The sequence below is a fragment of the Budorcas taxicolor genome, chromosome 1 (assembly GCF_023091745.1).
Source record: "Budorcas taxicolor isolate Tak-1 chromosome 1, Takin1.1, whole genome shotgun sequence".
In the NCBI taxonomy this organism is placed as follows: Eukaryota; Metazoa; Chordata; class Mammalia; order Artiodactyla; family Bovidae; genus Budorcas; species Budorcas taxicolor.
The window spans coordinates 22,655,868-22,682,075 of NC_068910.1; the positions used below are offsets into that span (position 1 = coordinate 22,655,868).

Below are 26,208 nucleotides of genomic sequence, written 5' to 3' on the forward strand. Positions count from 1 at the left end.
CCACTATTCTTACCTGGGAAATCCATGGACAGAGGAGCCTGGCAGGCTACAGTCCATGGGTTTGCAAAAGAGTGGGACATGACTTAGCGGCTAAACAACAACAATAATGTTCAAACAGACTGTGTTGTCAGTTTATTCAAAGAAAATTTAATCATCAGACCAACCCATGGAAGCATGACAGAAGATCTGGGCCTCCTGCTTTCTGGGTGAGTAGAGTTATCTTGAGCCGTAAGCATTCTTTGTTGAGAGATCAGGAAGATCTTACATAGAAACTTGCTAAAGAGTCAAGTATGTGAAGAGTTTAGTTTGTGATTTCTCAAAGCTTAAGCTTTGAAAGAAAGACACTGAGGCTTCCCATTAAATTTTTACTTTGGTTTTATACTAAACTCTGGTTCAAAAAAAACCAATTGTTTATAATTTGGGGTGCAGTAATTATGAAAGTGAATACCTACTTTATTATGATCCAAAGTATCATAATAAATATCAGAGCAAATATTACAGACAATAAAGTTACTATCTTTGGGACATCCCTGGCAGCCAAGTGGCTGAGACTTCACCTTCCAATGCAAGGCGTGCATGTTTGACCCTTGGTTGGAGAACTAAGATCCCACATGCCTCACAGCCAAAAATCAAAGTGTAAAACAGAAACAATGTTATAACAAATTCAATTAAAAAAAAACTTTAAAAATGGTCCACACCCAGAAAACAAAAAAAATATTAAAGAAAAAGTTACTATCTTTAACTTTAGGTGAAATCACTTCCTTTATTCTGTAGTCCATCTGATATACGACTGTGGTAGAGAAATCCCTACCTGAGACTGTAATGCACTGCCTATTCCTACCTTAGATTAAAAAGATTCTCCTTGACACAAGATCAACAATAGCCATCATCCTTGTACAGATTTAGAGATTTCACAACTTTGTATCAGGTGGACCTTTCAGAATAAAATGTTACTGGCAGTTGATATCCTCTATTCCAGTTGGCTTTCCTGAGTACATGAAACAAACACCAACTGGTAATTTGTATAAAGATAAGGGAATTGGTGCTAATTTTAGAAAGTTCTTGGCCATCTCTCTCACCCAAAATTAGGAAGGGAATTCTCAGTTGAAATGACTTTCCAAGTTTCAAAAAGCAGCTGTCTGATTTTCTTAAAACTGTGCTATCATTATGCCCAACAGTATGTCAGGCCAGATCGTAGTATTCCATGCATAGAAAACATGGTATGTAAATTTGCTTCCCAGTCATTAATAAACATATTGACCAAGACAGTGGTGCGCTTCAGAAACCTGTGACCAGTTTGCACATTCCCTCTGTCCCTAACCAATACCATTCTTTTGGAGAGTCAAACTGGATTAGCCAGTTTTTAATCTCTAGTCCAAAGTGTCAGGTGGCAAATATCACCAGACAGGCTCACTGGTGGGGAACTAAATGTAAGGTGTAGTGATGCAAAGACTGGGTGAATCCGGGCCTGTTGGCAACATGTAAGACAGATGGCTATGCAAATAGGATTCTCACACTCAGTTGTAAGGTAAACTGTGAACTGGGAAGCAGCAGGTGGCTGGGGAAACAGCAGTGCTTAAATGCTGTCTGGATGTTTACATTTAGCTCTTAGAAGCTGAAATCTTCCTAATTGAATTCAACAAACAGTTATTGGGAAATCGTCATGTGCAAAACATTGTGCTAGGTTCAATGTTAAAGTATAGAGAACCCTGGCTTTGAGGCCCTTTGGTTCACTCTGCCAAGGGCTCTGATAAGGAGAAAATAAATGAGGGAAAAGCAATGGAGAAGAAAGAATGAACAAGGGATTGACTTCAACCAGACAAACTTGGAAAGTTGTCTTTGAGACATGGGTCAAAGCAGGGAACAAAGGTTGGCTTCCAAGAGTGAATACAATGGGAAGCTTCTTTCGTGAAGAGACAAGTGGAGTGAGGGAGCAGACACAGAAAAGCGCAGCCAGGAGTGTGTATGTGTGAGGGTGAGTATATTTAAAAGTGTGGGTTAGTAGGAAACGAGGTTATCAGAAGTGGGACGAGCCTAATTGTGGAGCCTAGATTTACAGTCTATAAAAGAACGCCCCCCTCCCTAACTCCCCCAGAGGTAGAATGAATTCTCATACACTTATCTGTGCAATTGAAAGTTTTCAGTTGGAGAAAAGGATTAGCAAACCTGTGTTTTAAAACGTTTATGTAGGGAATTTCCTGGTGGTCCAATGGTTGGGACTCCATGCTTTCAATGGCAAGTTCCCAGGTTCAGTCCCTGGTCAGGGAACTAAGATCCCACACGCCATGCAGGAAGGCCATAAATAAATAAATAAATAAAAGTTTAAAACTTGTAAAGAAAAAAAACGTTTATGTTAACAGTTGAATAGCAATAAGAGTCTAAACATAACATCCACTCTTTCCTGAGCAACTTTTCTTGAGTACCAGACCTAAAATCAAGGGCTTCACACGCATGACTCATTTAAAGCTCACAGAAATCCTGAGCTAAGTGTTTTTATTCCCATGTCGAGAGAGACCCCAGGGTAGTAACATGGCAGGTGAATGGCTGAGCCAGGAGTGAAACCAGGTATGTCTGATCCAGGGCCTGGGCTGGCAGTCCCCAACCCCACACCATCTAAGGGAGCCAGGAGGGTTGGTTAGGGAGGAGGAGCTTAAGAAGGCTTCCCCATGTAACAGGAGATTCTATCTTCAGCCAAGCTGATACCTGCAGATGGAGAAATAGGTTTAGGGAAAGAGACTTGAAATTCATCTTTCAGCCAATTAAACTGGAGGAGTGTAAGACATCCATCCATCTGTGGAGAGTAGCAAAGAAATGGGATATGGATCCGAAATTCAGAGAAGGTCATGACAGTGGATAAGAATGAGGAGAGTGAGAAGAGACGGTATGCCCTTACAAACTCCCTTATTTTAGGGATAAACAAGAAAAGGGTTCTCAAAGAGAATTCTTAAGAACTTAAGGTAACAGAACTGACCATCCAAAGATCTCCCATTTGAAAGATTTTGAAATGAATAAATAAGAGGTTTTTCTGAACCATCCCTATTCAAAGAGAATATTTCCAAGACACAGTGATACTTTTTCATGTACTTTTTATGGGGTAGACCAAGCCCAAACCTGTGTCTTGATTAAATGACCATCCAAGAGCCTGACTTGCTTACACCCCTGAACTTACTGAGTCCAGCAGGGTAGGTCCACCAAGCCAATGTACTGAGCTGGTAGAATTTGTGAAGTAGCCTGGAATCAGAGATTCTCAGGGTTGAATCTCCAATAAATGGACTTCTCACCTTTCCAGCCTGAAACCTGGCTGTCTTCTGTGACACTTTCTCTCTACCTCCAAATCAAACCCCATTAAATCCATCTCCATTAAATCTATCTCCTGATTTTATCTTGCTTGACTCCGACTGCCACTTTTAGACTGCCACTGTCCAGTCTTAGGTTAGTCTCTCAGTCATGTCCGGCTCTTTTGCGTCCTTTGGACTTTAGCTGGCCAGGCTCCTGTGTCCATAGGATTTTTCAGGCAAGAATACTAGAGTGGTTTGTCATTTCTTTCTCCAGGGGATCTTCCCGACCCAGGGACTGAACCCACATCTCCTGCATCATAAGTGGATTCTTTACCCACTGAGCCATCAGAGACCGTTGTCACTGTTTTTGAAACTGTGGCCACAATCTCCTACTCCTCTTCCTCATCCTTCCTCCAGATCCAGTTTCCCTGGAACCATATATGTACATTTGTTATCACATCCTTATAAAAGGTCTCTGACCCTGAAAAGGTAAAGAAACCACGTTCAAGTCATTTCAAGCGAATGAGTACGAGCTTTCATTTATCTAGATTAACCCACCAAGCTCTCTCCCCTCTTTGAGCCCTTGTGCCTGCTCGTCTCTTTGCCTAGAAGATTCTATCTAGATGTCCACGTGCCTGGTTCCCTTATTCCCTTCACGCTTTTACTTGTAGCTTCCTTTCTTAATAAGACTTTCCTGGCCATCCCTGCTAGAATTTCAGCATCAACTTTCCCATCGCATCCTTTTATTCCCTTCTTCCCTGCATTATTTTTTCTCCAATAACACCATTATCCAAATTACTACATAACTTCACTTCCCTTGTTCATCGTCTGCTCCATAAGAAAGCACGCTCTACAAAGATAGGTATTTTTGCCTGCTTTTGTCCACTCCTGTATTTCCAAGATCTAGAAGCCCACTTTACACATGGTGACAAGTAAATGAATAATCAATGATGTTTACTGAGGTGGTTTTTTTTTTTTTGGGTTCTTTTATTGTCCTGGATTATTTTGCTTTAGTTAATTTTCCTAGTTCTCATTTGAAATGAATAAGTAATTTCATTTTTATTAAAATTATTTTTGCGGTTGTTTTCTCATATCTAGCTACAAAAACAAATGGAGCATTTATTTGTTGTTGTAAGGAAGAACATTCTGCTATTTCTCTTTAGTTTTGAATGCCAAACCTGGCTGGCATGGGGTGGGGTCTCTGAGGACTGTTGCATTTAAAATTATGGAAAATGAATTAGCAACTTTCATCTGCAAGGTCTTCCCATTCATTAAATTCATAAGTAACTATTATATGCCCCAATGGAGGTAGGTGATCTTGAATAACAGGTGAAATTAGTCCTCACATCCATTTTGTATTTAGAAATGAAGAAAGTGGTAAATATTAGAAAAAGAAATCTATCTTATTACTTTTTTATGAGTTCATCAAATCCTCTTTAGGACAGAGCTCACAGTTGTGAGAATATTCCCCTCATGGAAAGTATGTGTATTGAGAAAATGCAGGTAGTTTAGCAAACACAACAGTATCTGTAAGAAAGATTGCATTTCTTCCCAGATTCATGGAATTAAGTGCCCTGGGGCAACTGATAATGTGACTCAGAAAAATAATAACTATTCTTTGCCCATAGCATTACAAATCCTAATTCAGGCATGGCCTGTGGGGAATTAAAAGGCAGGGTTGTTCTCAGTATAAGGTGAGAAGAAATACCCACAAAAGCCAGGCACATGGTGCAGTACAGGCGTCTCTGAGGGAGGAATTCAGCTGGGCATATGCTGCTGATCGTCCAAGAAACCGAAGTCAGTGTCAGCCTTTTCATTCAGATGGTGTCACGGACTTCCCTGGCAGTCTAGTGGTTAAGACTCTGTGCTTCTACTGCAGGGGCCACGGATTCCATCCCTGGATGGGGAACTAAGATCCCATATGCTAAGGTACAGGCTAAAAATAAAAATAAAATGGTATCAAAACTAATTAGATTTAGTTAACACTTAATCAGTCTCTAGTCTTGAAAGCCAAAGGGTGGCTCTAATTCTGGTTAAGTGGATTGGCATCCAGCATCCACAATCTCACTTCCGAAATCCATTCTTGACAAGTGGGTCTGCTTGTCAAGCAATTCTAGCCTGTGTCTAGATTACCTGGAAGGGATAATTCTAACAGTTAATCTTTATTCAGTAGCTACAGAAAGTCAGGCATCCTGTGATGAGTGTTTCATGTGTGACATCTCTTTTAATCGTCACTAAAGTTTTGCTAGATAGGTATTGTCCCATTTTACAGATGGGAAAACTGAGGTTGAGAAGGTTCAGGGATCTTGACTAAAGTCACACAGTGAATCAGCCATGAAGAATCCAGAACTGGCTTCAGAACTATGGCAATTAACCCCTACTCTCCCCTGCCCTTTTAAAGAATGAAAGCTAAGGAGATGGGGAAATGGTAACAAATGACCTCTAAGGTCACTTGGCTCCAAGCTGAGAAGTTCGTCCCTTCACAAACTGTTTCAAGGGAGCACTAAGTTGAGATTTTGAAACCTTTGGGTAAGGTAGGGGTAGTGGATTGTCACTATAACAAAAAAGACCTGATGCCCATTCCAAGCCCATAACATATTGGAGAGCACTGTTTGTTCACTTGACATATGATCATTCCAGGATCAACTTTTCAAAAAGGCAGAAACTAACAAAATATGTACCCATATATAAGAAAGATATATAAAAACATAGAACATGTCCAACCTGTAGACACTTAGTCTGCCATTCAACCAGAAAACATCAACACAGCAATATACTGCGCCTCACTCCCTCCTGGTCCTCAGTGAGAGTTTCTCCCTGAACTGAAGCAATTCTAGGGCTCACATGTTTCATACATGCCTGCCAAACACAAGCCCAGAATCTATGCATGCACAGCAGCAAGGACACTGCTTGATGTGGGAGACTTGAAAGGTTTATCAAAGATTATTTCTACTCTTGGTGATTTTCTTTTTACAGAAAAAAATCTTAGACCCCATCTCCAGTTATGCATGACTCAACAATCATATTTCCACCACATCTTTAAAAGTTAGTATTGCCTCTATGGATTTCTCTTTACCTTCAGCTGCACATAGTTACTTTTACAGGTACTGTAATTTTCCTTTTAGACTCTCCAAATCATCAGTCAAGTACTTGCAAAATATTTGTTTACCAAGAGTTTTCCACTAGGTTCAATACTGTTTGCCATGGTGTATAAATGGAATGAGGGTGGTTCCTGAAATCTGGAACCAGGCCATCATATGCTTACCTCCAAATCAGGGGGCAGCTTTCTTTGTGCTCAAAAAAAGGACTCTGTTTGGTTTCATTTTTTTAATAGTGAAGATGAGATTTTCCTTTTAAAAAAGAAATGATATTATGAGTGGCACTTGGGACCGCTCTGCAAACTGATATGAGATTATTATATCTTCAGCTAATTTCTGCATAGTTGTCTGCAAAGGGTCCTCTTTGTGACTAAGAATATCTTATGTAGAACCTTCACTCTTTTAATAGTTCATTTCTTCCTCTCATCAACAGGATACAATATGGCATATAATGAGATCTCATTATAACAGATTTTAATATACCATAGGTCAAATGGTGCCCACATAGCTAACTACTCAAGACCAGATTCTAATAATATGCAGTTTTACCTAAATGCCTATTATTGGACTTTTGTCTGATAATGTTAGTCCTAATCCCCTGATACTCAGCTCCACAGGTTTCATTAAGCAGTCAGTTTGGGGAGGAAAAAAAGGGAAAAAAAGCATATGTGTTTCTTCTTTATTTGTATAATAGATTTTGCTGTCTTTGCTTGCATCTATTAAAAAGAACACTGGACTCGGTGAGGCAGTAGTTATAAAAATATATTCAGTGGTTTCAGTAAGACATAATCTAAGCAGAGCTGTAATGATTTGAGGGTCCAGGCTCTGGAGTCAAGGTTGCTGGGTGACATTGGGGAATTTATTCATCTCACTGTGCCTCTGTAGCCTCACTGACTAATTGATAGGAATAATGTGTGCTGTGCTCAGTCACTTCAGTCATCTCTGACTCTTTGCAACCATATGGACTTTAGCCCACCAGGCTCCTCTGTCCTTGGGATTCTCCAGACAAGAATAATGGAGGGGGTTGCCATGCCCTCCTCCGGGGGAATCTTCTTCGACCCAAGTTGAACCCACGTCTCTCTTATGTCTCCTGCATTGGCAAGTGAGTTCTTTACCACTCTTGCCACCTAGGAAGCCCAATGGGAATAATAGTACCTACCTTATCACTGGACAAGGAAATGGCAACCCACTCCGCTAGTCTTGCCTGGAGAATCCCATAGACGGAGGAGCCTGGTAGGCTACAGTCCACAGGGTCACAAAGAGTCGCACATGACTGAGCGACTTCACTCACTCACTCATCAGTGATAACTGAATGAGGTTAACACTCAACACAGTACCTACCAGATAGAGATTAATACATGCTAGAAGAGAGAAAATAAGAAAGTTATCTTAAAATCGAACTGGGAAAATGAGACCTGACTATGAAAATGTGACAGGATGGCAGTGTGCGCAAAATAGTGTGGGAAAACCCTTGAAAGCAGGAGTGGAGAGCAGTGGATGCTGCAGTGGACTGGGAAGCTTTTATGGGGCAATTTCCACATAGGCTAGGGTCTTCCTTCTCAAAGTTTGTCCCTGGACCAGCAGCCCTGGTGCCACATGAACGCTTGTTACAAGAACAGACCCTCAGACCTACTCCAGACCATCTGAACCAGAATCTGCAGTTCAGCTAGATGCCCAAGTGACACACGGCACCTCAGGCGCAGAAGCCCTGCTCCCAGACACACGTTGCTCCTCAGAGCGCTCACTCTTGTGTGCTCTTTTCTCATACACATCGGCACTTAGAACAGAATAGCACCAGGGGAAAGGGAAGCTCTCCTCTCCAAAACCCCCACTGCTAAAATCTTTGAGTGTTACATTTTAACAATTCCATGTTGGGAATATGATAGAACTGACAAAAATAAGTAGAATCAGCTAAATAAAGCAAGAAACATAAGTTATGATCCATTAATATTTATGCCTCAACAGGGTACAAATCACAAATATTTATTTCCTCCAGACTGGAAATGAAAACCAAGAAAATATATGATGACTCTTTGGGGGAGGGTTTGGGCAGAAGTTCCTGGTCCCCTCAGGTTTACAAAAAGATTGGGGATTCCTGCAGAAGGCAATGACATTTCAGTTCCATGCATCTCCGTCTTCATTCTCCTCACACACACCCTAAACAACACTGTGTTTCCACAAGTTACACTAGGCACATAGAACACGCTGCAGACAGACACACAGACATATCTATGCCTTGCCACTTATTCATGTTTGCCTTCCTTCTGTCCTGAGGCACCTGCTCAAATCTTGCTTGCCAGAGACACAGACTCTTCAATCTGGAATAAACTTATGGGAAACAGGAGAAGAGCAGAAGGAAGAACTGATGGTAAAAATACTACCTGTGATTTATTGGGTACCTAGTTGTGCATGATATTGTCTCACCAATTAGCCATTCTTTTTGCAGTTCTTACAATAATTCTCTAAGACAGGCTATTAACTGTCTACTCTTTCAGCTGAGGAAATAAAGACCCACAAGGGCAAATAATCAGCCAAAGGCTATGCAACCGAGAACCAGCATGACCAAGACTCAAATGCAGGTCTGTCTTCTTTCCAACTGACACAGTGAAGCCAACATCGATGAATTCAATAACCATCTTTTGAAGAAATGGCTTCTAATTTGTAATGCAAATGTAATATTTTCCTTCACTTCCATTTTGTATGATGAGCAGGCAAGTGGCAAAGGAATTTTCTAAAGTCAGGCTGAATTTAAGCTGTGGATGGTGAAGTGCAGGATAATTTCCTCGCTGGTATTTTAGAAGTTCTTCGTTTTAACCATCTGTTGCAGGCTGACAGATGGGTTGATATGTGACAGAATAATAGGTCTTCAATTCTAGGAAGGCAGAAGGAATGCTTGAAAAATAGCAGCTCTTTTCATGAACCTAACTGTGCTAACACCGCTTGCTCACTTGCAAAAAAAAAAGAAAAATGTCGGTGGGAGGGAAGTGTGAAATATAATCATAATCGTTCCCCTAAACAGAAAGTTTCTCACAGTTGCTGAAGGTCAAATCCAATAAAATATGCCTATTCTAAAATGATGCTGAAGTTTTCAAATTCAGTTATTTAAAAGGGTATACGGGAGGATAGATATAAAGAAAAATAGTAAAAAAACAAACCCCCAAACCTTTCTTCCAGTCATTTAATTTTTTATAGGCAGCCAGTGTTTTGAGTTTCTTATACCTTTGAAATAATTTATGAACTGTAAGATTTTTGAAACCCAAATGATTTCCATGCTGCCAAATGTGAAGCCCCTTTCTTCTTGTCTTCAGTGGATATAGAAAAGAAACCATGCCAGACGTTTGGCTAGGCACTGGGACACAGGTGGTTAAGATTGCTCCGTCCCCAAGGAACTTACATTCCAGTGAATGAGGTCAACATATGAACAGAATTTAAATAGCTCATATTATGTGCCTTCTGAGACTGTAGCAAAGACCAACATGTCCATCAATCATAGCAGTGGCTCACTCTCCAGGCAGAACTTCTTTAGATGGCTTTACATGTCTTAACACAATTATCCCAGTTCTTTTCAGTCATGCATTGTCATCAGATGAAATGTACCCCCCCCCCACACACACACACACATATTCCTGGATGTTACCAAATAGGTTTGATGCTCTCCCCACAAAGAACCACTGGCCCAAAGTTTAGACTGTATTAAAAACAAATTCGGCTATATGAATTTAACCTCAGCAGGATGAATCTGTTTTTAAAAGAACACCAGGATATAGAGTAAAAAGAAAAAAAAAAAAAAAACAAGTCTTATTGCTGAACTCATTGTCAATTGTCATTGACCATGACGAAATCGGGCCATATCTCTTGAAGGTTACATCCTTTTATCCAGGGTCACTATCTCAACTGTTAATGCATCAGTGAAAATACTGCAGTCCCCATGACTAACAATTGTATTTATAACCCTCACACCAATCTTGTAAGGCAGGCACTCCTCTTCCATGTTACAGATGTAAACACTGAAGCCCAGAGAATTTTTAAATCTGTGATTAGGTTTTCTTCACTGTATTATTTCCAGCCATGCATATCATGTCCTATCTGGAGATTTCAGTAGTGTAGAATAGTAAGTTAATAATAGGATTATGTTTTCAAAGGAGTATTTGACAGCCTGGATTTATCTCGTCGGCAGTTCCTTCCCACTCTAACTTACATAATTCTGGAGAAGGAAGATATGTACATCTTTCCAGCTTCAAGAAAAGTGATAGCAAGAGAACACAGAGCAGAGTTCAAAGAGGAACCCGAAGGGTTCCAAAGGTGGCCCCTAAAAGGTCTGCTGTCATTTTCAGAATCACAGTCTCTCAGTGTAGCTTACTTGAAATGATTTTGTATAAAATGCATCCATTTTTAAATATAGGTTGGTGAGGGGGCAACTTAAATTTACTTAGACCAATTAGGAAATTTCCTTGGATTGCCTGGTATTTTAAATATTCATGTCTCTACTGTTTGTCATTGTATGGAGGAAAAAATGTAGTTGTGTGTTATCTGTTTTTAAAAAGTGTGTGTGGGGTGTATGTGTGTGTATACACGTAGAAAGAGAGATCTGCTTATCTATGTGCATGCATGCTCAGTCATTCAGTCTTGCCCAACTCTTTGCAACCACATGGGCTGTAGCCCATCAGGCTTCTCTGTCCATAGAATTTTCCAGGCAAGAATACTTGAGTAGGTAGCCATTTCTTCATCCAGGGGATCTTCCCAACCCAGGAATCGAACCCACACCTCTTGCCTCTCCTGCATTGGCAGGCAGATTCTTTACCACTGTGCCATCTGGGAAGCATCTATGTATATACATATATATGTATAATTGTGATGGAGTGGTTTTGTTCCTACAATGTAAGAACATTGTAGCCCAGGGTACATGTGAGTGGTAAAGTTCAAATATGGCTGCTCTTGACTTCTAGATCCCGCCATATCTCCTATATACTGTGTTTCCTCCAGATGTTTCATGTATGTGCTGCCTGACATCTGTTGTTTTCCAGAAATGTTTACAGTACCCAAATGTTTATTGCCAAGCAAACAAAGCTGGTGGTTAATTGTCTAAACCTTAGACAAATTTCATCTAGCTAGTTCAATGACAGGTCAAAAAATATTTTAGAAATGCTAAATAATACAGAAAAATTTATTTTTAAAAGATTGGCAAGATGCTCAGTAAGCATCATTTCCAAATTTCCAGACTCATCCTTAACTAATTCTATAGATGTGATTTTTCCCAATTATTTTTAAGACACATCTAAATTGATTTCAACAGTTGCCTCATCTGCAGCCTAAGACTTAGGTATCTTACTTGTTTCTGTACTTATTGGTAGATGTGTCAAAACCAGTATCCAGTTATTTGGAAAGAGTGTCATTTTCTGCATAAGCTAGCAACTCACCTAGAAACAGTAACAGCCCTGGTTGTTTCCCTAGGCTTATAACCCTGTAGAGTGCAAGGGTCCAGAAAGGCAGGACTACTCTTCTGCCAACATTTGGATACATAAACAGACCCATCTCAGATCTCTTTACCCCGGGTCTCACTCTGTTTATTGCTTGGCTTTCTTAGAGGGAGAGAGTTATAAGTGCAGAGAGCTGATAGCCTCAGCAGACATGTGGACCCCCAGAGTCCCCAGTAAACAAGCATCTTCCCCTCACACTTCAACTTCCCTCTTGGTCCTGATCAGTGTCAACATGTATCCTTCTTGGGCCTGGATTAAGCAGGTAGTAGAGAGAAGCCCAAAGCTTCCTCTGCATGCCAATTCATAGGCCTTCCAGATAAGTCATTTCACAGTGTGTTTATTATTCAACATGAGTCTGCTTTGAGAAGCACCCAAGGGACAAACCTGAAAGAATTCTGGATACGACCAAGTCTGTGTAGCTTTTCTTGTCCCCGGCTAAACTGATCAATGCCCCATATGCATTTTTGTTTGTTTCAAGAACACCAGGTCCCTTTCCTGAAAATCCATTATCACCATTTTCAATTACAAATTCTTCTGTGGTTATCTAAGGTTTCTCTCCTCCAAAAGAATGGATACTAGGATGATGTCTCTTTTTGTTAACTATTGTATTCCTGAGACCTGGCATCTAGTCAGTTCTTACTAGAGATTTATTGAATAAATGAATGAACCACCTGATTTATTTGACAATCAAAACCCACTGGATAGTACCAATGGACTTTTCTAGACTGCTACATATTCAATTATTACGTGTAGAATATGTTTGTGTAAATTCATTGAGGGCTTACTGTGTGTCGAGTACTGAGCAAAGCATTTTATTGAATCAACTCATTTATTCTTGACAAAAATCCTGTGAAAATATATGTCGCTATTGTCCCTGTTTACAGATGGGAAAACTGAAGCTTAACAAGGTCCCAGAGCTACTTAGAAAGAGTTGAGATTTGAACCCAGGGCTACCTGATTCCAAAGACTGTAGACTGTCCTGTAGGTGATATTTTTTTCTCTAAAAGTCTATATATAAGACCTACCTCACAAATCCTTGGTAAAGATTAAGTGGAATAATGTTTGTAAAGGTCTTAGCATGGGGCCTGACTTACAGTAGGCACTAGATCAATATGCTAAGTCACTTCAGTCGTGTCCGACTCTGTGCGACCCCATAGACGCCAGCCCACCAGGCTCCCCCATCCCTGGGATTCTCCAAGCAAGAACACTGGAGTGGGTTGCCATTTCCTTCTCCAAGGCACTAGATCAACAGCATCTATTAATAGTAATGTTACTATTATTTCTAGTAATTTATTTAAAACAGTAGTTAATTTTCTTATATCACTATTAACTTGTTCGGAAATGTTTGTGCTATTTGTAATGAAAAGCTTAGGCTGAATCGATTAGAAACCAGAGCAGGTTGTAAGGAGTGTTTTTAGCATATGATTTACAACAGCGTTGCAGCAAGCTACTGAAGACCTTCTTTCCATTCCAAAAATACCAAACAGCCAAGAACACCTCCTTCTTGCAACCAGATTTTGAAATCAGTTGTCTATGACTGAGCTATAGGGAGGAATGCAGGAGATCTTTGTATTTATTTATTTTCTTTTCATAAGAAACGTTTGAAACAAGAAGCAGCAGGAAGCCTCAGTTCCACATCTGAGCAACCGCAAATTGATGGATAAAGTTCTCTGGGAACAGGCTGAAAAAGTACAGTATGTCAATCATAATCAAATTTAACTTAAGAGAAAAAGAAATGAAATCCTAGACTGATTCTCCAGCATAAGCCAGACTCTTCACACGTGAAACCAGATGACTGGTTGCTACCTACCTCCCATAATAGAACATCCCCACCCTCTGCAGCTTTCTTTCTGTGCAGTTCTGATTAGCTGACAGTGTGGCGATAGTGTATTGTCACAGCAGTAATGTAAAACGACCCAGATAGTGCAGAGCAGGCAAAGATGTAAACCACCGGTGGGCCAAGAACAGGTCTTTGGCTGGTGTGGAGCCTGCTGGGCTATAGTCCAAAGGGTCACAAACAGTCATCCATGACTGCAACACACACACGCCATTTTTAGAACAGAACCCAGCCCACAGTGGGAAAATAATAAATATTGAACAAATGATTCAAAGAAGGGACAAGTAAAATGAAGGACAAATGAATGAATCCATTGAATTTGGAGTTAGAGCTGAGTTTGGGGCCCAATTCCTCTAATTACTCACCTTCTCTAAGCTTCTTCATCTGTAAAATGGAAAAGCTGATGCTACTTCATAAGGTTGTAGTAAGACTGAACTGAGGTGAAATGTGTGAAGCACATCAACAGCATGCCTGACACATGGTGAGCCCCCCATCAAAGCTGGTTTGGTATATAATGGGGTTCCACTTCCAGTAAGAAACACAGACTTTGAAGCTCAACAAACCATAGTGGCAAGCAAAACTTAGCCAACTTAGTGACTGTGAGATCTCCAGCAACTTACTTGATCTCTCAGAACCTCAATTTTCTCATTTGTCAAGTGGAGTCAATAATAGCCACCTTTAAGTGTTATTATGAGAACTAAATGTGTTATACATGGGATACACAGTGTCTGGTACATAGTAACTCTTCTCTAAATGACAGCCATAAGTATGAATACTGCAACTTAATTTTTATTATGAGTAAATAAAATTGTTGGCCTTTAAAAGCAACAGAGTGCTTTTTTAATAGATTAGGAACACAGATTCTGGACCCAGACTCCTTGGGTCTGAATCTTGGCTCTGCATATTTCAAGCTGGGTTTAAGTAATGTATCCCATCTGTAAAATGGGACTCCTTGTGTCGTCCCATTTCACCAGCCACCATCTTGGCACATGTCTTGAGAACAGAGGGGTCACGTCAAACTTTGCCCCTACGCTGAAGCTGAAGTGTAGCTGCCATTCGGCAGGGCTGTTCTGTGGTCCGTCTCTTCCCTTGACTGCCAGTTTCAAAAGCCTAAGGCTCCCTTTGGTCATTGGTCTGCCTTCAGACCTCCATCAGACCACTGAGGCAATATTTCAGTCTGTCATATCAGTCCATGTAAGAAATCCTATAGGCCAGGACGGATGCAAAAGGCATGCTGGCCTTGTAAAAGCTAAGCTAAAAAATGGCTTCCAGTGCCATCTCAGGCTCAAGTTCCAAGAAAAGTTGTGATGTCAGTGACCCAAAACAAAACAGAGGGCATCACTGTCAGTGGAGCCTGAATGTAAATGTGCTTCCACTTGTTAACTGTAGACTGGAGTTAAACTGTCCCATTGCACATTAACTGTTGAACACTTGAAATGTGGCTGACACCAAAGTAAGATGTGCTGTAGGTATCCATTACACACCAGATTTCAAAGACTTAATACCAAAAAAAGTAAAATGTCTTATCTATAATTTTATAATATATGAAATGATAATATTTTTAAATATTGAGCTATATTATATTAATACATATAATGTTTTGCTATAATTGCACCAATCTCTTTTTGCTTTTTTTTTTTTTTAAATGTGGTCATTATTAAACATAAAATTACATATGTGACTCCCAACTCTGGCTCACATTCTATTTCTATGAGACAGCACTGGGTTAGAATCTCAGTGTTTCCAGCCCAGGATGGGGCCGTGAAGTTCTTTCAAAACCTCAGGCATTCTCTGCCCCACTTCTGTCATGTGGGCCACAAGTTATTGACTGTTGTTCTTTAAATTAAATTATTTTTTAACTTCAATAAAATCTATTTTTGAAGAAAACTCTGTACCACTCCTGAATATAGAAGTCTAGTGTTATTTGACATAATTAAAAGATAAACCCAGAAATGAATCAATGGAAAATAAAGAGTACTGTATTCCAGCCAAGTACCATTGTTTGCCTGAAGGCTCTGAGCCTGGCGCCAATTTTCTTTGATAGGTGGATATTAAGTTTATTAAACAGGTATTAGAGACATATTAGCAGCCATCTGAGACTTTCTCCTTTACTATCCATATAGAAAGAGAATTGTGAAGGAGAAATCATTTTTTTCTTTGTAACTTAGTGTAATTTCTTGCTATGTCTGTGATCCCACAATTAGGTAGCCGAAACTTTAGAACAGCTGGACAGAATGGAAAGCAGCCCAAATTCAAATCTCAGTTACTTATGACAATTTGGACACAATTTGGACAATTTAACCTCCTTGGATCTGTAAATGAGTATAATTATCTTCACCATCCCTCAGTGATTATGTAGATCAAATGATCTTCTGCCATGAGTGAAAGTCGCTCAGTCATGTCTGACTCTTTGTGACCCTATAATACTGGAGTGGGTAGCCTTTCCCTTCTCCAGGGGATCTTCCCAACCCTGGGATCGAACCCAGATCTCCCGGATTGCAGGCAGTAGATGGTAAAGTTGGATTCTTTACCAACTGAGCCACAAGCATCTTCTGCCATAGCATGTTAAAAACTAGATGTTCTCCAGAAGTCAGATGTCATTTTTATTAGTGTTTCAAATGAAATAATGAAATAAACCTGTGAGAGAACAGAAGGTTATCCTATTCAGCCCGCCACTCGGCAATTGTCTCTTCAAAGACAAGTCCAAAGCTCTTCCTTGAATGGAGTTTCTCTCATGCTGTTCGATTTTTGTGTTTCCTAATTCACAGCTTCATCCTGGGGCTCCTGAGAGCTGACTTAGAAAAGTGAATCCAGCTACATTGAGGATGAGGATGACTCACTGGATTGCCCAGTTTCTAGTGTAGACTCTCGATTGTAGGTGTCAGCCATGGTGAAAAGAGCAAAGCTATCAAGTAGGATAGATGATTAAGTCATTGGCGTTGACATATTGTGAATATTTGCTAACAGAAGTGTGAAATTGACTATGTTTACCAATATCCAGCAGAGCTGCAGTGTGCCATCAGCAGGGAGAAATGGAGATAGGTTTTTGTTGTTGATTGTTGTTTAGTCCCTAAGTCATGTCCAACTCTTTGCAACCCTGTAGACTTTACCCACCAGGCTCCTCAGTCCTTGGGATTCTCCAGGCAGGAATACTGGAGTGAGTTGCTGTTTCCTCCTCCAGGGGATCTTCCCAACCCAGGGTTCAAATCGGCATTTCCTGTGTTGCAGGACGATTCTTTACCACTGAGCCACCAGACAGGTTTACCTGGTTCTAAAAGACCAAGTTTTCTGTCACCAAAGATGACTCCCTCTTGTATTCCCCAGACTGATCCAGGACAAGCATCTTTAATATATGTAACTACATTCTAGTAAAAATGAGCTTGCAAACAGTAAATTAGGAGAGCTGGGGGCAACAAAAGCACACTCAACCAACAAAATGGAAACAAACCACCCAGGCAGCATGAAGCCAGGCTGCTTCCTCTGCTGAGGAAGCTGTTTTCTTGGATCAGTGAGCAGATTCTTAACACATACTGCAGAAACACAACCACATAGCGTGTTGGTGTTCTTTTGGAACAGTGAGAACAAAATTTACAAACCACTTAATGGACCATGGGCACATCATTCAGCCTTCATGGTCACAGTTTCTTCATCTACAGTATGGAGCTAGTAATGTCTGCTCTGGCTACTTTTTGGGGTCTTATGGGGGCCACATACATACATTGAGAGTTTTGGGGAAACATTAAAGCACCTGTTGAATGGCAGCCTCTCCTTTCTATGAGAGGAAATAGCACAAGCAAACCTAGCAGAAGATAGCTTTTATGTGCATCCTGGTAACTTAACGGTAAATGTTACAAATTTATGTCTTGAGTTTCTTCCATGCATACTTTATCTCTGTTAGGTAAACAAGGTGTAGCATTTGTGAAAACTGGGTCCTCACCTGCACCGTCAGAAGCAAGTCATTTCTCAAGTAGGAGGTGTTTTTCTCTCCTGGCACAGAAGGTTATTTTAGGCGGACCATTAACATGGCATTAAGTAAGATGAGTGAAAAGTTGCTTCATATTTAGTTTAAGCCTTCTAATTAGGTCATGCTAGTATTTCTTTAATATCCTTTTAACACTCATGAATCTCCTTTTTAACAGAGATCCTAGATCCCAAAGCCTTGTGCAAACATCCCCAGCTAGAATTTAAAGTGTTTTCACTGTATAGCCTTCATGTTTGCAGTTTTCTTCTATCTGTAACAAGTTGGTTGGTTTAACATTTATTGGACACATATAATTTCCTTCTAAGATAACCTTATTTATGTAAAAAGGGTAATTTGCTGTAAAGGAAATGTTGAACAATAACACAAGAGGTATGCACTTAAAATCAGAATTGTTCAGGTAGTACCAAATGACTGAAACTTAGAGAGCATCAACTAAGATAGCTATCTACCTAAAATATACTAAAGAAAGCTCACGATATGGCATAGTAGTCAAGTGAGGCACTAGTTATAAGGAAAGCATTTGGCCTGTCTGTTCTTCAGTTTCCTCTCAAAAGCAGGGCTAGCCTAAGGACCTCAGCTACAAGGTCAATGATGTCTGCAAGTGCTTAGCAGAGTGCCTGGCATACAGGAAACACTCTGAATGTGGCAGCACACAGGTGACAGCAGGTTCCTAAGACAGCCACTAGTTTGGGACAGCTTTTAATGCACCCTCTGCCCTCTCTACCATGTTCTGTGTCCAGGAGGTGACTTGCATGAATCACAGGGAGTTCTAGGCAGGTTTGGCCAATTGGAGTGAAACCATGGTTTAAGTCTGTTTCACCTACCTTCCTTAATCACAGTTATTTTTAAGACTTACCTGTCCTCCAAGCAGAAGGAAACTGGAATCAGCAGTGTTTAGTTCCAACTGATCTGATGAAGACGGAATAGAACCCACAAACTTCAACTGGGTATGCGCCAGTGTCTGCTAGTTGACCTCTGACATCAGTGGGCCAGAAAAACTCCAAGCGCAGAGACCTGTTAGGCCTAGTTTTCCCTGCACAGAACGAGGATTTTTGCACCTTCTTTCAATCACCTTTCCCCACACTTGCTTTGCCTAAACCCGCTCTGCTGCCTTACCGATAAATATCTCACCCCTTGCCCTCTGGCAGGCAAATGTGAGATTTGTTTTCCCATCTTCTCACTTGACTCTCTTGCAAAAAAATCTTTTCTTGCTGCCCTCCTAGGCTTGTCAGGATTTTGGCTTGCTGAGCATTAAGCAAAATGAACCTGGTTCAGTAGATTAAAGCAGCAGTCCCCAACCTTTTTGGCATCAGGGATTGATTTCATGGAAGACAGTTTTTCCTCAGGGAGGGGAGAAGGGATGGGGGAGGGGAGGGGATGAGGGAGGGGGATGAGAGGTGGTGGTGTGGGGTGGGGGCAGGGAAGATTTCGGGATGATTCAAGTGCATTACATTTATTGTGCACTTTATTTCTATTATGATTACATCAGCTCCACCTCAGATCATCAGGTGTCAGATTCTGGAGTTTGGAGATCCCTGGATTAAAAGATGAGAAGAAAGTGGGGGTCAGGTTTGCTCCCAAATCTCTCTATGAATGAAGCTTCAAACTTAGATTACACCCGAAGTCCAAAAAATGTTCAGGCTAATTGATACTCGAGCTAGAATTTTGAAATAGTCTCCCAATTGTCACACTTTGCTTAGTTATAGAAAACCTGACTTGAGGCTGCTTTTTTAATTTTTAATAGAAAAACTCAATTCTAATGACATTTTTTTGTTTGGTCTAATTATAAATCCTGGTACAAATAGGACACTTGAAGTTTCTGTCTGGGAGAGCTATTGATATAATCAACCAGTGCCTTGATCACATTGCCATGCTCTTTTTATTTTATCTAATTATAAAATATGTTTAAAAACATACAAGCTTACATACCACCTGGTAAACTCCCATATAAAAGTTTATAGAGCCAAACTGGGACCATTTTGTATGTTCATTTACTCTTTCTTTGTTTCATTTTCTCAGCAAATGTTGCTGACACCTCTTCTGCCAAGACCCAACAATAGGCAAGGTAGACAAAGTACCCGCCCTCATGCAGCTGACATCTTATTGTGGAAAATAGGCAGACGTGCACGTTTTCACTTCTCACAACCATCCAATAAGACAGATACTGTCATTAGCCCAATTTACAGAGGGCAAAATTCAGGCTTCAAGTAAGTCAAAACATCAGGATTCAGTCCCAGGTCAATCTGAAGACAAACTCTGAGCGTTTAATTAGTATTGAGATACTTTATACAATATACTGATCCCTGTTTATGAAATGCTACTGGGGGGAAAGGGTTGGATTAGCTCCCCAAAATAACTCCAAGGACATAGGTCCTGACTTCAGTCAAAAAGTTTATATCGAAAGGGATTCATTACCACTTTTTTAACTGTCTTAATGCACTTGTTTTAAATTAAAAAATAAATGTTCCTGGGACTTCTCTGGTGGTCCAGTGGCTAAGACTTGTGCTCCCAGCACAGGGGCCCAACTTCCATCCAGGTCAGGAAAGTAGATCCCACACACTGCATCTAAAAGTTCGCATACCACAACTAAGAGCCTGCACAGTCAAATAAAACTTTTTTGTAAAGAAAGGAGATTAAAAAAAAAAAAAAAAGCCAAGTATTCCTTAAAGCAGACATGAAAAGCTATATAGAATAGTCAAGCTCTCAGGTTCTGGAAGCAGACAACCAGGCTTAGAATCCTGGCTCCCCCACTTACTAACTCTTGACTCTGAGGATTTTATTTAGCTTTTTGGACCTCAGTTTCGTCAACTGTAAAATGAGGACAGAATTAGCATCTATTTCATAGGTGTGTTGTCAGGATTAAATGAATTAATACATGTATACTTGGAATTAATACATGTAAACTTGGAATCACATAATAACTGCTCAGTAAATTTTAGGTAGTATTACTGTTATTTTAATATGTAAGTCTAAAAACTTTATTATTTTCTGTAATTTCCAACTGAGAGTTTTCACATGACTCGGTTCTTCAGCATTTCCCTATCCTGACAGCCTTTTTAAAAGTCTATTTCTTGCAGAGCACAGGGAGCTCACCTTGGTGCTCTGTGGTGACCTAGACTGGTGGGATGAGATGGGGGTAGGAGGTTCAAGAGGGATGGAATATATGTATACATATAGCTGATTCACTTCACTGTACAGCAGAAACTAACACAACATTGTAAAGCAATTATACTCCAATAAAACTCTGTTTCTATTTATGATGAGCATAATGCCAGCTGCTGTCTTGGAATTAGAGTGTCTATGACCACTAATAAATATGTAATCTCAAGAGAGCAAAGTCCATGTTTTACATTTGTAAACCCTTGTAAGACCTGGTGCATGACTCAAAAATTATTGTCTGAATAAATGGAGGAGTAATTGAATAAAGGTACCAGATTGAACATGAACAGAAGTTGTATTTGATACAGTCAATCTGGCTTTTTTATTTATAACCTTTCCTCCAATTTTGAATTCCAACCCCAACCCTTGAATTTCTCTATTCCAAATGTTCTTTCTGATTTGAAGCAGCTATAGATACTGTATTTGTTTGCCTTTTTGTTCATACCCCCATCTCTTTCCAGAAACAACTTCAAATTACTTAGAAGGACATATGAAACTCAGGATGAAATTAATTAAAAATGAGAAGGAAAGAAGACAGGAAAGGCAGGATGGGTATATGAAACACAGTTCGGAATAGGGTTAAAATAGCCAGGCTTTTTTTTTTTTTTTTTTTTAAAGCACATTATAAGTGGGTAACGAATTGGCCCTGAGTTTTCTAAAGGCAACATGAAATGGTCCGTTGGTGAGTTACATAATTTACAATGACTCCTGGATGGAAAGAGACCAGGTGTTCAGAAGATTCAGTGTTAGCAGTGGGCCCTCTCCAAAAGTCACACCTAACAAATATCCACAACAGCGTCTCTAGAGTGTAAGTGCTCCTCAGGATCTTGATGGAAAGTAATTCAGTCACAGCATGAGGGAAGGCTAACCAGAGTAAGTGATATCACCATGGCCTCAGATAGGAAAGAAACAGGTTTGCTACTTGAGGCATTATCATTTAAAACAATTCCTGTTGCTATATTAAATATACTATTTTCCTTCGCAGATCAGTGTTTTGTTATCTAGGTAAATAGGATGCAATATCTTTCTAGTAGTCAAACATTAATACAGTAAATCTGAGCAATGGTCTTATGTTAGAAAATGATCTGCTGAAGTCTTGGGAGTGCCTCCCAGTCCCACCCTCTTTAGAAAAGGAGGGTCACAAGGAAGGTTATGACAAGTAGCCCCCTCATCATCAGAAACACAGTAATCATTCATTAATGTTACTATTATTATTTATTTTCTAGAAATATAAATGAATATCACAAAAATATTATTCTTTTTTCAACATGGTTCCAGTGCTACGGGATCTTGGAATTTTTCAAAAGGCAAACCAATTGATTTGTTTCTAGAACTCACTTTTCTCTTCCTATTTTATCTTTCTGTTTGTTCCTGTAGGACTTCATCGTCACTGTAGTCTTTTCGTTCTTGTGGTTGGTGGGTTCATCAGCTTGGGCAAAAGGACTGTCTGATGTCAAGGTCGCTACAGATCCCAAAGAAGTATTGTTACTGATGTCAGCTTGCAAACAGCCATCCAACAAATGCACGGCTGTCCACAGTCCTGTGATGTCCAGCCTAAACACTTCTGTGGTATGTTTCCCTCTCAGATCTTTGTTTGCTAATCATGGGAATCAGAAAAGTGTCCCAGGAGTCATCTGGGAAATGTCTGCCTCTGAATGGAGTCCTGTCTAAAAGGTGATGGTTCACCCTATGCGCTAGATGATCCTTTGGCCTTCAAGTTTTCTATTGTCAGAACCCGTAGACTTTAATGTGTCCAATTACAGAGTTCTTAACAAGAGCCCTGCAGGTTTGGGCAGCTTTTGCTTGGATGACGGTCAAGTCAGAATTCTAAGGCAGAAGCGGATATAAAATCTGAACTTTAAGACTGAAGTCTGCCAAAAGGAATATTTGATAGAAGCCACACATAGAATATACCCAGTTGATTGTCTAGAGAAAAATACTCAGACACAGTAGGGTACAGATAGAAATCAGAGAATAAAAAATACCTATAATAGTTATGGTAATTTTTTAATCTTCTCCATGCTCTTGGTTTAGTTGCTTGATAACTTCAGAAAAGCAGAGCTATATTAGTTGAACAAAGTCCAGTATTATCATCAAGTATATGACTCTTGCCAGGAGACAGGACATCTGACAGACAGCAGAGCCACTAAATTGGATTCTTATTTCGTGAGTGTAAGAACTTGTGTTATTCCAAAGAAGGAAACTATATCTGAGAGACAGAAGCTATAATGACAGCAAAAAGTAGTAGTTACAAAGAATAGAAGGGCCAGCAGTGTTCAACGAAGGATTGACATTCTTTAGCAACCTTTAAAAAATAATTCTCTTTCCTTCAAGGTTAACTTATGTTTCTACAGCTTTCTGGAATTTAAGAAGGCATATGAAAAGGGGAAAAAGATTGGCTCATCGGCTGCTGATGATTTGACTGTGAATCTTGCCTTAGTAATAAGATAATAACATTGAAATAAACTATTATTAGGATCTTACAGTAATGTTTACTTATTTCTAGCCACACCTGTGGATGAATACTTTGAGGTATATGTTAAAATATATTCTACTGCTTCTATAGTTTGTTTACAGGCAGTACTTAACAAAAAGGATTATAACCCTGATCTCAGAATCTAAGAGAGCAAAAATGAAGTCGTTCAGTATGTTTGTTAGTTCTTTTAGTAAATGATGACATCTTCCATAGTCCATTTAATCCCGCTTCTGATGTCTCTTCCAACAAGGCGTTGGAAGTTTTGAATGAGAAACAATGTGATATATGTCTTAAAAACCAAAAGAATAATGGATAGAAAGCAGATCATGTCGCGTGTGTGGAGGGCTGGGTCTGGTGCTATTGTACGTTATCCATAAGTTATCCATGTCAGTGTTCTCCAGTTCCTCGTGGCAGAAAACTCCACCTAAACTGGCTAAACCAAAACAATCTCCTGATCTGTAAAGTCTGTTCTTCGTAGCCCAATTCTGGTACCAGAATCTATATGAGGTGTAATGATTGGGTTGCAAGGAACAGAAAGTGACAGATCATCCAAAATTTCTACTTCTATTTCTCCACCAATGCAATCTTGATACGTCTTGTCAGATCATCTGAGTGTCCTCTCCCATTCTTTCTCATGCTGTGTAGTCTCTTTCAGCCTCTCTTTCTGTTGTCCCACATCTAGGCTAGAATAAAAATACCGACTCTGATTTCAGTTGCAACAAAATGGCAAGGAAAGATTCAAGGGCCCATGTGCCCCTAAAATGTGCCAGCCAAGAAGTCTGTGATACCTCTGTGATGACAATAGAGTAAGACACCTATTGCAATAGTGATCGATGTCTACCTCGATGATGTAAGAAGACATCATCGCTCCTTAAATAGTCCCATGGCAATGCCTTGTTTACATTGTTACTTTAAAGCTGCATTCCCCTGACTTCTAGGTTCTTTTCAGGCTTCCCTTTTTCAGAAATGAAGTAGCATCAGGGGAAAGAGAGTGATCAAGGAATAGAAAACAGATAAAATTATAGTCCTGGATAGAACCATCCCTTCATATCTGAGAAGATTCCACAATAGTTTTTTCTACTCATATCAACCTATACTTTCAGAGGTGTAATTTAATCAAGATCTCCCCCTTAAGGGAAAATACCCTAGTTATTGTACACATGGTTAAAAGGTCCTTTGTGTAAATTAGAGTTGTGTCAGTGATTACCTAATTCATTTTAATCATGCATCTATTATACTATAGATAACTTATTTAGGTTTTGTATCTCCCTTAGCAAGGAGTCTAGAGCATGGCACACAATGTTAAATAAATCTCAGTTAACATTAAAGGAAGGAAAAAGAATGGGATGGGGAGAGGGATGGAGGGAGGGATGGGAGGAGGGAGGGGTGGAGGGTGAGAGAGTGAGAAGGTAAGGAAGCCTGGATAAACTGATTTTCAGTGAGATCTTTTAGGAGTCTAGCAGTGTCTTTTGTTTTGTTTCTTAAGGTTTGACTGTCCAGTCATATTTTTAAAATAGTGCTATCAGTTTATTTTATTTCATTTTTGGCCATGCCACACGGCACTTGAGATCTTCATTCCCTGACCAGGAATTGAACCCACAACCCGCTGTAGTGGAAGCACTGGAAATGGGGAGTCCTAACTACTGGACTGCCAGAGAAGCCCCTAGATGCTCAGTTTTGATCTTGACACCTCAAGAACATGGCCTCACTATCAAAAAGCCTTGCTTCAGTTTATGTCTCAGGAAAAGTCAAACGAATACAATTGATGGAAATATTTTAGAAAGTGATTCAAAGCATAATTTACAGATCAGTGTCCAGTACTGTCTAGCTGCTTTACACATGCCCTGTTTGATCCTCACAACTATCCACCAAGGAAGGAATAATTGTCTCCATTTCATAGAATTTTATAAATGCTGAAGTTCAGAGGCTTACTGCCTTGTTCAAAGTCATAAAGCAAAAAGTTGCAGAGCTCAGGCCATTCACATTCCAAAGACGGAGGAGATGGCTCCAAGGCTGAGATTCAGATAATATGCCCTGATCCACCTGCTGCTAAAATCATGAAGCTTGGAGCTGGTGTTCCAAGCTCCCAAGATCCCTTATCTTGACTCCCTAACCCACCACTTCCATCCCCAGGTCACTCTGTGGCGTCCCACCATCCAGCAATTAAGGGATAAATTACTCTGACACAGCAAGGAACTTCTGGAAGCCCACTCCAGAGCTGTGGCTGCTGCCCAAGTTCATTCTGATTGGTCAGCATCCTGCTGGAGTGACTACTCAATATAGTTTAATGTCATCACAGTTTTGTGTCACATACCCTCCTTGTCCGTTTCTAAGAGGGGGCTGTTAAAACTGGCTGTGCTTAATTTGCAGTCAGCTGATCCACTTTGGAAGAGGCTGCAACACAACTGTTCTCTTTGGGCCTCTTACAATAGCAAACAGCTCAGTTTCCATAAAACACCTGGGACCCAGGGAAGTGACACCCAGTCCTCTGGCTCACCAAGGACATGCTTCTGGAGAGTGAGAGGAGTTTCCACAGGCAAGTCTCACATTCAGTTGTTGAGAAAACATTTCATACTTCTCTGAAACCTGGACTTCAGAGTATTGTTTGGGCATTCACTTCTGACTGTGAGAGGCACAGAATATACAACTATTCAAAGAAGTGCAACTTCTGTGTACACTGCCGTGCATGTGCTTATCTGTGTACCACCTATACCGTTGCTTCCTCCATACTTTTTAAGTTGACTCATTTTATTTCTGTCATTTCAATAAATGGGAAAGTAATATCTCTAGCATTAAAGTGTAGGTAACCTTATAAATTAATGGTCTGTCATTAAAATGAAAATAACCCCATGTCCTCTAAAGATATTTTACACCATTTTACATCATTTGGGGAGATAGTGG

General features: G+C 40.1%; 1 protein-coding gene across 1 annotated transcript in view; it reads left to right on the forward strand.

Annotated features, from left to right (window-relative positions):
• The window catches only part of SYNPR (synaptoporin), a 296,608-nt gene that overhangs the window by 269,061 nt on the left and 1,339 nt on the right, over positions 1-26,208 (forward strand). The window contains exon 5 of the mRNA XM_052639768.1: positions 22,209-22,400. Coding sequence (XP_052495728.1) covers positions 22,209-22,400 — 192 coding nt within the window. The remainder of the gene's footprint in view (positions 1-22,208; positions 22,401-26,208) is intronic.